Source organism: Chiloscyllium punctatum, chromosome 24 (genome assembly GCF_047496795.1).
Source record: "Chiloscyllium punctatum isolate Juve2018m chromosome 24, sChiPun1.3, whole genome shotgun sequence".
In the NCBI taxonomy this organism is placed as follows: Eukaryota; Metazoa; Chordata; class Chondrichthyes; order Orectolobiformes; family Hemiscylliidae; genus Chiloscyllium; species Chiloscyllium punctatum.
This window is the reverse complement of record NC_092762.1, coordinates 71,918,610-71,931,479: the sequence shown is the minus strand read 5'-3', so window position 1 is coordinate 71,931,479 and position 12,870 is coordinate 71,918,610. Positions and strand designations below refer to the sequence as shown.

The window sequence follows — 12,870 nt, the reverse complement described above, 5'->3', positions numbered from 1 at the left end:
ACCAGTATAATGCAGGCTGATAAGAAACGCAGCATAACCTCCCTCTGCATCTTTGAAAGTCATCTTGGCTTTTTCAACCTACCAGCTGCCAAAGACAAACTGCAGGTTCTTTGAAATTTAAGATGCAGACTTTGACCCTCCTGTGCCTTTCCTTTTTTAGAGAAAAAAAAAGGAGAAAAAGCCAACCAGAAACAAAAACACACAAAAACGCACCATACGTAGCTGCATTCATGATGCAGCCATTAGCTACCAGGTTAGTTAAGCCACCAATCAGCTCTTAATTGGTAGCAGGCAGACTCTAAAGCTTCTTTTCCTTATTCAAGCACAGTCAGTGAAAGCTTACACATACCATTGGGAGCAAAGCCTTTTTGACACCTAAGTTTTTTGTCCAGAGGTCATTCCAAATGCACAAACACTTTGCCGAAGATACACCAGAATGCACATCACCATTTCTACAATGAGTGATGTCAGGAGAAGCTTTGTTGAAAAATAAAATGCATTTGCCACAGTAACCACTAAGAAGCAAAATAATATGTTTGAGAGAGAATTCCTGGTAGGAAATTGTCACTGTAGTCCTGGCTTCATTCTATTTTGACTGCAAATTGCTCAAGTAGTAATCAAATTGCAAGGAAAGCATATATTTGCAGTCACAAAACGATGTTACTGCTAAACTACAGCCTTCTGAAAATTTGCTACTGACAGATCCATTTATAGAGGGCCCCACAGTTCACAGAAACTCATTTGCAGCCACTGTATTGCAGCATTTGTCAGTATGCAACCACTCAACATACAAGACCATTGTAACTCCAAATAATGTATTTTTCTTCAGTTTGCTGAGGAACTGCAAAGCGTAGCAGCTTTTTAAAAATTTCTCTTGCAAGCTCAACATTAATTACAAGTTGTACACCTTCATAGCACCTGCATTAAAAATAACATGCCTAAAAGAAAGGACTAGGTCATAATGGTATTTTTTTTAAAACACCTTTTGAGGTGATTTAAAGAGCTAATTTTCCTAATCTCAATAGATGGAAGGCTGTTCTCTTTTCAAAATATTTTCTTGGAATTCATATATTGAACCCATTCATTGTTTCCAGCTGCATTAAAATAAAAACCACAACCACAGGCCAGTGCTAATTGGATCTCGAAGGTGGTCCCCTGCAATCTAATCAGTCACGACTCAACCCACTTCACTCAAAAAAAGGCACAGTATCAAACTTTCAGACATCACGATTACAGATTCTCCATCCGCCTCAGATGTAAACCCATCAGGCATGTAGACTCGCCCCCGCATGATAACAAAAGAATCTCACATGCACCTCTCACTACCATATATAGATACCTTGAGGTCCAGAAATGTATTGCCACAAAGGTCCTTCAGCTGCCTAGATACAATGCCACCATTTCAATGGCTCCTGCAAGATCCCATTCAGCCATTGATGTCAGTTCAATTAAAATTTATAGCATTCACAGTGCATTAAAATGCATGGTTTGCATGTGCAATGGTGTGCAAGGTGGAGTGAATAATATCAAAAGAACAAAAGATGCTCAAAATTTAAATCATTCTATAGAGCATACTAATTAGCAATTGAACCGAAAGGCAACAGTTCCTGTGACCTAGCTTTAGCTGGAAGATCAGAAGCAAACTAAGGTCCCTGCGGAAAAGAACAACACTATGACAGTGGGTATGTCTTCATTTTTACAGCGCTCTCACTTTGACAATGTTAATTAGGTCAGGGCTTCAGGATGGAGTTTAAAAACGTCCTTTGTATTTAAAAGCATCATAAAAAGATACATCACCAAATTCCCTCACTTATTTTGCATATATGCACGTTTGTCTCTTTTAACCTTGCATCAGAGTGAGCAATTTAAAATGCAGCATCTCTTAAATGCTATGATTCAGTGGAGTGCTCTATTCCCTGGCCATCATTAGCTGAAGAAAAGGAAAGAACTGCAGCCCACGTACCAGCACAAACTCATTTTTCATTCATACTCTGACTGCTAAAAATAACCCTTACATGGACACAAACAGGGAAGACAAAAAAGAAATCTTGTATTACTTGAAAAGGCCACAGAGACTGGATATAAAAATCATATCCGGAGTCTAATTAAATGAATGTTCTCTGCACAATGTATCTTCCTACAGGATAAAAATATTCCTTGATTAAACTGCAGTTAGCAATGCCTTAACCAGAGCTATAATTTAAAAAAAAGGGAAATATTTTCTAAAACATGGTCATTTAGAATGATGTTCTCTCCAAGAAAAAAAAATGTTAAATTAGTCATTTGTACAACACCTTGTATTCATAAACACCTTCAAATGTCCCAACCCACCTCACAGAAATGTAAGGAAACTAAACAGGACTCAGGATGTAAGGAAATATCATTCTAGTGAAGCTTGGTACAATGGCAATTGGAGTAGTTTGGGTGGGGTGGGGCAAGGGAAAGGGGGCACCTTACGGGCTTGGACAGTTAGTGAGGCTATCAATGGTGGAACAACAAGGAACTGAGATATTCAAGGGAGATATTCAGAAGATGCACAGTGAGGTGTATAGAGCTGGAGGACTTATGAAATGAGGACTGACCTAACCTAATTGGATACGAGAGAGATTATAGTGCTGGGGAGATAGTTGTGGTCATACCTATATGAAATTGACACAGTGAACTACACTATCATTCCCAAACAAATGGTGCAAAACCTTTGTATTGAGGATACCCTACAATTCGTTTATTTTAGGAATGGGCAATACATGCTGGCCAGCCAGCAATACACACCTCAATAGTGACTAAAATGATATCAGCATAGCAGCAGACTATTCAGCCCAACCTGTCCATGCCAACATTTCTGCTTCACTCACACCTCCTCCAATCTTGTCTCAGCTAAAATCTGCAATTTGCCTTCTCACCTGACTTGCTTGTCTAACTTCCTTTTATATGCATCTATGTAATAGCAAAGGATATGAAGTCAAGGTGGCAAATGAAGTTAGTGTACAGATCAGGTCTGGCATAACTGAAGATCGAGGAATGTTTAAGGGGATCTATCCTATTCATGGGATCATAAATACACCTTCCATAAAAGATGTAAACAACATTCTCTGCTTGAGCCAAATAACGGAAACTATCTTTAAAGAAATCATAATAAAATGCTTCAATAATTATTTTTTTTAAAAGTAGTAACCATCCATCCATTATATTACACTAACACAGTTCGTGCTGTTACATAGTGTATTGGCCAGTATCTGCAGTGGAAGCTTTGTTTGATTAGGGATTAAAAATAGCCCAACACTCAGCAGAATAACCCCCGTCAACTGCATTTGACAGGAAGAAGTGGAAATGAAAAAACAAATAACTAGAGATAGTGATTTGGGGGAGGGGATTGGGGGAAAACGGAAGAGGAATGGATTGAGTTTAGTCAGGCAACAGATTTGTTCACAATGCAGCTTTACAGAATTTGTTTTTTTTTAAAATAATGTTTTAAGTTACAAAAAAAAAGTGCTCCAGACCAGCCATGTGTTAAAACGTCAAGGACTACATTAAACAAACCGGACCTTTGTACTTACAAAATTGCAGATGAAAAAGATGGTGTGTAATTGGGTACTTTACTAGATTTTTAAATGCTGTGCTATTTATACCAACCTTCAAGATTACTAAAAAGGTTTTTAAAATTTATGTCCCCCAGTCAAAAGCATTGAAATGTGACTGAACTTGAATGAATGAAATGATTGATCACTGAACATTTCATCAACAACAATTGGGCTGATTTCATTTGTGACGGAGCTAATCTATTCAGTAGAGAGTGTTGGACTCCTACTCGATCATACTGCTTCACATGGCAGCTCAAAAACTACCCAAATTCCATCTGCATTACAAGATACCTTAATTTAGCCAAGCAAAAGCAAACATCAAAAGTTATATTTAGAGCTAGTGAAAAATCTGAATGTTTATTGGCAAATGCTGTAACGAGCAAATAATACTGTTGCAAGACACTCTATAATCCCTTTATGAGATTTTTCCATTCAGTTTTAAAATAGGTTCACTTGCTATCTCATTCCACATATAAATATGTTTAACAATACTATGTTTTGGCAACTGTGACGCAGCTATAACCTACGTCATTGTTATGTCACTGCTATTCTGGATTACAATTTCCAGGACGTCTGTCCTTTCCTAAGGGAGAGGAGGCGGCGAATAAGTGGGAGGGAGGAATCATCAGCTTGCAACAAATTAATTCTAACTGGAATGTAATTTTTTTTGACTCCGAGCAAACAGGGATATCAGAAGTAGCAGGCAGTGGGCAGCTACGGCACAAGAATTTGATTAAATGAGGATCATGACCAAGGAGAAATAACAACCCCAGTCAAGGTTTGGGCAATATTTATCATTTATCAAGAGAGGCTAATTTAAGTTAGACAGCCATAGAATAGTACTGTTTGGGTTAGGTTGACATTATTTTTTAAATCAAAATCTTTTCAGGGATGCTCTGACACCTCTGGAGCAGGTGGGATTTGATACCAGGTCCTCTGTCTCAGATGTAGGTCACTACCACTGTACCCCAGTTTGAGTGGGTGTTATTCATGCCATTATTAAGACCATGTGGAGCTATTGATAAGTTTTGACAAAAAAAACTGCTTCCTCCACTTGTCATTCCAACAGCATGCCCTAGCCAATCACAATGAGTGCAGGATTTCCAGTGTACAAAAAGACACTTCCCAGGAAGTATGCTTATCTATAATGGTAGACTGCACTGAGCAGAGCAAAGTGGGACTCAGCTCATTATATTGATAAGAATAATGAATGACGTATTTTTAAAAGATTTTATCTAATAAATGCTGTCAAGCTCGAATGTAAAGCTGCGGAAATTGTGCTCAAAACGTTCCTCGCAAAATAAAAAGTTGATATAAATATATAAGTAGAAAGCAGGAGACAACAGCTTCGCTTCACTTGGGAGATCGCCGCTGACGATGTTACCTAGCCAGGTAATGAAACGTCTGGATATCAAACCTACAGCTCAGCGAGCAAACCTACACCCTAAATCTAGTTAATGCCGTGGGTTGCAAAAAAATTGAATTTATTCTACTAACGTATTTGCATAGTTATCAATTAGACCCAGGGTCCTCCTTTGCCTTCACAAATACAGCATTACAACTAAATCAGAAAATTTAGAAAGTTCTTGTTGGTGCTTTCGCCTGATCTCAAACTAGTGTACTTCAATTAAATTCAAACAAGCTCCTCTGCACGTTAGAAAAATGCTCCTGTGCGCCTCCAAGTGTGTTGCCACGTACTGCCAGACATCGCTAATTCGGACACCAAACAATTGCATGAAAATCGAAAGCAGTGCAGAGTTGAAAGGCTCCCAGTGCCACGTTAATCTACAATATTTGAATCGTTTGCCCAGTCTGGGAGTGAAATCGGTCTCTCCTTTTGTTGCACCGTATTGAGAGACGTTAAAAAAGGTTGCTACCCAATTTGCCGGTGAAGAATTTATTTAAGCCGTGCAGCGTTAAGAGAGCTTCGCTCGCCCATTGGGTTCAAGATCCGGCCCTTTACCAACGTGGAACAAAGGAGCAGTTTAAGCATTGGGAAATGTCGCAGACGCTTTCTGACAGCAAGTTGTCAGCGTCACGACCTCACCTCGCCTCCCCTCCCCCCCGCATGGATTAAAAAAAAAGCATTTGTCCATTTAAATCATACATGACTTCAAAAGGAAATGCATTAGCGTCAACCCAAACCCAGCAGGATGCCTGAAAGGAACAGCGGCGCCACACGGTTAAGTGCTGTATTTAATCCAGTGTTACCCTGCATACAGTCAAGTTTAAAAACCTTCCCGATCACTGAGTGGGAAAGAAGAGTTCTGCAGGTTAATCTGAAGGTTCAAAAATAAAATCTCACACCACTATAACTGAGACTGGGCGACTCACTGAGCAGTTGGAGCCAAAACCTTTTGAAAGTAGTGAATAATTATGATTCAAACAAAAACCAAGTGTACGGAGCTGGTGAGTTCAGGAGATGAGGGGGGTGAAATCTACGGTTTCAGAATTAAAAAAAACTCGCTCATTTTTTTTAAAAAAGGGCTTTTCACAATCGGCTCAGGCTGCAGTAGGAGGTCTTCATGTCGTCACTAAGGGGAGGGCTTTGGGTTTGAACAATACTTGTGTAGATTAAACACTGAGCTGTCGCCAAGGAACTCCCAAGTGTTGCACGAAACACGCACGCCCTGAACAATACAAAGGGACAAGCGACTTGGGGTGGGGGAGGTGGGAGGAGGAAAGAGAGCTCCGGACTTTTTGATGACCGGCGTCGTGAATTATATATTAGGCCGCTGGGGTTGGAACCCGACAGAGCCTCACACATTTCAACAATAAAAGAGGAAAAAAAAACACAATCTAGATTGATTTTAAACACTGCACCCTCATAAGGAGCGGCCAAAACTATTTCTTACATTATTATTTTATGAAATTGCATTGGGTAGTACATTCACATATGCAAGTTACCAATGCAATGCAACATACAGAAAAAAGTAACTTCGGCACCATAACAAGTTTCCGATTCACCAGCAATTTAACACATTTATAATGAGGCGGACGTAGCCATCAACTGGGTATCGATCATCTTGTTGCAGTTAAAATTAAATCTTTAAGCCTTACCTGAGTTTCCGTTAAGCTTTCCAAAGCTTGCATTACTGATTGCTCCGGGCGCGAAGCTTGAGACTTGAGGAGACAAATAAAAAAAATAGTTATAGCACAAACCTCCTCAAGCCGACACTGAAATGATACTCGATAAATCTGGTCAGACGCCGGTCTTACCATGAGACCAGCCTCTACAGTAGGGACAAGGGTTAGCTTGCTTCCTTCTGTTATACCGTGGTCCTGTAGCTTTCCGGAATTTAAACGCCTGAAAAAAAAAGTTCCAAAGCATTGGATATAATCTAAAGCTCAAAAAAAATCACCACATAATTAATTATCGTTTAAATGCATTAGCACATCAAAATGGCACAAGTTACACGAATGAGTTGTAAAGTACATACAGCACTAACGAAAACTTTATGTTGCTTACTACCATTAACATGTAACACAGGATTATGAATGAAAGACTGATCGGCGCATAAAGCCGTCGTGGAGATTCTCGGATCGGGGCTTCCGTGGCTTTGCTTCAGAACAAAGGGGAGTACGTACGTTTCTTTGTGCAAGAGGACTAGACGCTCCTTGGCAACCTTCAAACGCTGTGATAACCTCCTTTTGAGTCCTTCTACTGTCTCGTCTACTGGAACAGAAAGATCATACTGGGCTCCGGTCGTCGTATTGATGACTACACGCATTGAAGGCTCGTTTTGATGGGCCTCGCAAGTTGGGGCTCGGCTGCAGCTCCTGGTGCTTGTATGGTCCATTCGATTACCTTTGATCGGTCTTGAGTCACAAAAAAGTCTCTCAGACGCTTAAAGGAATCATGCAATATCGTGTTGGCGTGTGTGTGTCTGTTGTGTGTGCGTGCTGGAGAATACGGGCGAGGGGGAGAAAGAAAAATCCCGGCGCTCTCAGTTGAAAGATTAACCAACGGGGTGCGATTCTTGTGTGTTTGGGTTCCACCGTGTGAGGTTTCCTTTTGTCTTCTAAAGGTTTCTCGGATAAAAGGGCTAAGAAGGAAAGCACAGGTGATTTGCTCGGAGCCTCTGAACCGTGCCCCCTTCTCTGTCTGTCCTGTCTGTATGTGTGTGTCTCTCTCTCTCTTTCTCTGTCTCTGTCTGTCTCTCCCAGCCCTGCCGAGTGCCTACGAGCCTTACTCTGCTGACTCCGCCGCGATCCCCGGGAGAATAATCCTCATAGAACGTCTGCAACAAAGAAAACACAGAGTCAGCCAATCAGCGCCTTGGCCGGCTCCCCCCATGTATCCACCTGTTTCCTCGGCACCAGCCAATCGCCCGCCGGTTCAATTGTGACGCCACAGACGGGGCGGCCGCCCACTCGTCAGATTCAGCCATTCACAAAAGACTGCGACGCCTGCCACGTGACAGCAGCCTTTCTCTCTCTCTCTCTCCCCAACCCCCAGTCTGCACCCCCCCACACCCCCTCCACACACAGAGTACCTGAATTGAAATTCGCAATGAATCGACAAACAAAGCGACAACTTGATGTTCGGTGAGCTGCAAGCGTTCAATTCCAATCCCTTTTGAACTCCTGGTAAAAAAGAAACACACTCTCTCTTTCCCACACACACTACCCGAATTGAAATTCGCAATGAACCGGCAAAACAAAGCGCAAACTTGATGTTAGCGTTTCATTCTGATCGTTTTTGAACTGCCGGCAAAAAGGGGAACAATAAAAAACACTTTCTCCTCCCCTCCCCACACACTATACCCCACTACACCAAGCCCCATCTACACCCTCTATCGCTTCAGCCTCCACCACCACTACCACATGCACACTCATATACCCACCCACCCCCACCCCACACACACACACACACACACACCAGGAGCCAGCAATATTTAAGATGCCCACCTCCTTTCCCCACAGATTGGAATCGGATACATACTGTTTCAAATCTCGATTTTCCATTGATTGAAACCCACCCCTGTCAAAAATCAAGACCTCGCATCGTATTTAAGAATGAATCAAACGTGCCCTCAAGCAGCACACCCCACCCCCTGAAGGAAACAAGCAAATGCACTCATAGGCGAAATGCTACAGCATCAAAAACTTAAAGCGAGCAGTTTTCACCGGCATTGACAACGTTCGACAAGAGAAATAACAAACATTTGTTATTCCTCAATCAGCTCACATCACTGCATGAAGAAAGCCCGAGTTAAATATTTTGCAAAATCTGGAGCTGTTCCCAATGTTGCTGGCGCGAATTATTTCAGGGGAAAAGGCTGAATATAAATTGGACTTTATTCAATGTAGTTTGAACTCGCTTTATTTAAATGCTAGTCCACTCTGTCGTTAACCATTAAACAGCCGGAATGCTCCTTGTTGAGAGACTTTCTGCTTTGTGGATAGCTTTGCAGTGACTATGGTTTGTACTAAAAGGCAGAACTAGAAGCCTTCTCGTAATTCGTACAATGTACCTAGAAATGGTCAGTTCGATAAAGGTAATGGTGAAAACCTACGTAGTTTAGCAGTGACCCTGAGCTCAAGGGTTGGGGGTGGAATGGAGCTTCAGCAGAAACGCCACTAACTCTCAGTCCACAAGCAACAGCGCGACCTCCTGACAATCTGTGGTACTACTTCACTGAAACAAACGACGATTGATAGGATGTCACTGAACGACCTGATCAAATGGAGCTACTTGGATGCTGCCTGAACTGCTGTGCCCTTCCAGCACCACTAATCCAGAATACTTCAAACATTTCGATACCGAAAGAAGCAATCGTTCGCGGAGCCAGACAAGAGTTGGGCTAATAAAATAGTACGGTCGGGGCTCACTCAGAACAAGTGTTAACCTTGCAATGGAAACAAAGCAACGAGAGGCCAGCTATTCCACACAACCTTCTCATTGTAACCTCAGTAATTTATGTTGTTTTGCCCAATAAACGAACAAATCAGCTTTTGTGAATACAGGATGTTTACAGTGCCGATAACATTTCGACCATTTATATTTATGCAGTGAAACTTATAGACTGTACAGTTTTAATAGAGGTGTCAATTTCCTCAGTGTAATTTATTTTTAAATTCATGCCACTACTTATCTATTATCAGCACTGTTAGTGTGTCAATCTAATTACTTACCAGCTTTAATTCAGTCGCGCTTATTCTTAGCAGCGTCCTCACTTCATAAATGGGTTCCTTTAGTTAGGAGCATAAATTGTAAATCCCTTTAAGGTCGAGCAGATCGCTTTCCTCCCTGGCGTTGCTGCTTTAAGTCCTTGGCCCGGAATTTGTCTTGGTATTTAAAGAGTTAGACGTGACGCCGACGCCCGGGTGTGGTGGGAGTCTGAAAATGCAGGAACTGTGGCAGGGATCAGCAACCCAGGCGGAGCCAAAACATCCCGCTGACATCACCAGGAAGAGCAACCATCAATGTTTCAGTTTGAGAACTCATCGAACTCAGGCATTTCCTGAGGGACCGCACGGCTTCGGCTCGGTCACACAAAAGTTTTGAAAGTCTCGCCTCCTGCGGATAGAAGGGCGATTGGGGGGTGGGGGGGCGAGCGGCTGTAGAGACTGCCCATAGAGGCTAGACTGGCTGGAGTTGGCGAGAAGGGACACCTATAGGGCGCACTTTGCACGTTCTCAGCTCAGAACATAGTTACGCGATTACGTGGTTAGGTGGTGTCATAACAAACAGTTTCTAGTCAACATCAGTCAGACCTGGTACATTGGTAACACATTAGTGGCGTTCGTCATGAAGTATATATTTCCAAGCCAAAAAAAAAGTCAATTCCAATTAAATAGTGGCGGTATATGACACGTTTTCACCCTATTATCCTGCTTTTGCAATAACATAATTAATATTGGTTGGACGTCAGTGGCTTTCTGCAATTCTGATGGCCAAATATGTATTCAGTGTTCTATTCCAAAATCGAACGGAGGTTCATATGGGAGTACAGATCAATAAGCTTATTAGCTTTATCCTGTGACAAACATATTTATTGAATCATCTCTTATTTACATAATATATTCCAGCAAGGCGCTGGAATCATTTTCATGCTCACTCAATTGATGCTCTCAAAACAGTACATTAATAATTTGTCTCAGAGTTGGTCAGAATAACTTTCTCTGTGACTCACAGTTACTGTCATTTTAAAGTCAGCACTTTGGGGAATGAATTGAGCGAAGAAGGCGTTCCTTTTACTGGCAGTGATGCCTCACACAGGAACACATTTTTCACATTATAATACTGTTGCACTGTTGACATGAAGAGGGCTGCTTTTCGGTGACGTCTGTTAGCTGTTTAGTTACGGGTTCTTATCTGAACTCTCTGCAGCGGATGTGCAGTTTAACGTAGAACATGTCTGTGAGCAGGGAAGTCAAAAAGTGTGGTGCAGCCGGTCAGGCAGCATCCCAGGAGCAGAAAAGTCGACATTTCAAGCATAAGCTCTTCATCAGGTTTTTCCATCACCACACTTTTTGATTCTGATTTCCAGTGCTCTCTTTCTTCCTATGTTTATTAGATTAGACTTGTTGGCCCTTCAGCCCAACAAGTCCACACTGACCCTCCGAAGAGCAACCCACCCAGATCCATTCCCCGACCCTATATTTACTTCTGACTAATGCACCTAACACTATGAGCAATTTACCATGTCCAAGTCACCTGACCTGCACATCTTTTGGATTGTGGGAAGAAACTGGAGCACCGCAAGACACCCATGCAGACACGAGGAGAATGTGCAAACTCCACACAGACATTTGCCCGAGGTGGGAATTGAACCCAAGTCCCTGGTGCTATGAGGCAGCAGTGCTAGCCACTGGGGAACCTAAGAGACCTGTTCCTGGGTTGAGAAATACCTTTCTCCCCTAATTAGAATGTTATTCATGGGATTGTCTGGACATTAAGGGATTGAGAGGGTGTCAGCTCCCAGACTGCAACTCAGGTGATCCATCCCATTGTTGTCTGAGAACCTGGAGTGAAAAGGATGTTCCCTCACAGGGAAAGCCTTTTTGCAGACTAAGAAACTGACTCAACAGACATGTCACTAGGTAGCAAGAAAGTAATGTGTGGCCAAGTGATCACCAGCTAGCAGTTGCAGCACTGACTCACAGCCAGCTGCCTGTGCAATTTCACAGCACTGTCATAGACAGAGTAGTGTCTGAGCAATGAAATGCAGAGCCAGTGGAAGTGACACATTCTGGAAAATGCTGTCCCTCTACAAAAACTAATCGAACTGGTTTGTGAAGAACAATGCAGAATTGCAGCCGTTTTTGCACAGGATTAGTTTTGTGGATGCCACCATTAATCATTGGTGTGTTAGTCAAGATGAGTATATGATTTGGGGCACCAATGCCACTCAATTCCATGTCCATTCCTCTCAACCCAGACCCCTTTAGCTCAGTTTCCACCCTCTGTAATCATGACCCAAAAAAACAAAGGACTGCAGCTACTGGTAATCAGAAATTTAAAAAAAACAAAATAGTTTGAAAAGCTCAGCAGGTCTGGCAACATCAATACAGAGAAAGCAGAATTAACATTTCACATCCAGAGACCCTTCTTCAGACTGACGAGGCCTAATGGTATTATTGTTAGATTATTAATCCAGAGACCCAGGTAATATTTTGGGGACCTGAGTTCAAATTTAAATTTACTTTTTAAAAGCTGGTCTAATGATGATCATGAAACTATTGTCAATTGTTGGAAAAACCGATCTGGTTTACTAATGTCCTCCAAGGAAGCAAATTGGTCTGGCCTACATGTGACTCCAGACCCACTGCAATGTGGTTGAATCTTAAATGCCCTCTGGGCAATTGAGGATGGGCAATAAATACTGGCCTAGCCAGTGATGCCCACTTCCCATGACTGAATAATGTAAGAAATGTGGTATGCCTGACTCTATGAGACAAGGCATTGAATTTAAGAGCAGTAAGGTTTCACTAGAGCTGTATAAAATGTCGGTTAGGCCACAGCTAGTGTTGTATGCAGCTTTGGAATCCATAATATAGGAAGGAAGTGATAGCACTGGAGAGCGTACAGAGGTGATTTACCAGGATGTTGCCTGGTTTGGACAGTTTCGGATATGAGGAGAGATTGGAACAGACTGGAGTTCTTTTCCTAGAATGACAGAGATTGAGAGGGGATGTAATTGAGATGTCTTGAATTATGAGGGCATAGACAAGGCAGGTAGGAGGAAATCTTTCCCCTTGATGGAGGGGTCAGGGGGCAGAGATTTCAGGTAACAGGCAAAATGTTTAGAGGAGATGTGAGGAAATTCTTTTCACCCAAGGG

The 12,870-nt window shown here is 42.1% G+C and overlaps 1 protein-coding gene across 1 annotated transcript in view; it reads right to left on the bottom strand.

The window, feature by feature from the left end:
* midn (midnolin) overlaps nt 1-10,087 on the bottom strand; it is a 28,947-nt gene extending 18,860 nt beyond the window's left edge. The window contains exons 1-4 of the mRNA XM_072594172.1: nt 9,720-10,087; nt 7,170-7,822; nt 6,801-6,888; nt 6,642-6,704 (exon numbers count right to left, since the gene is read on the bottom strand). Coding sequence (XP_072450273.1) covers nt 6,642-6,704; nt 6,801-6,888; nt 7,170-7,381 — 363 coding nt within the window. The 5' untranslated portion in view covers nt 7,382-7,822; nt 9,720-10,087. The remainder of the gene's footprint in view (nt 1-6,641; nt 6,705-6,800; nt 6,889-7,169; nt 7,823-9,719) is intronic.
* Between the last annotated feature and the right edge of the window lie 2,783 nt (nt 10,088-12,870).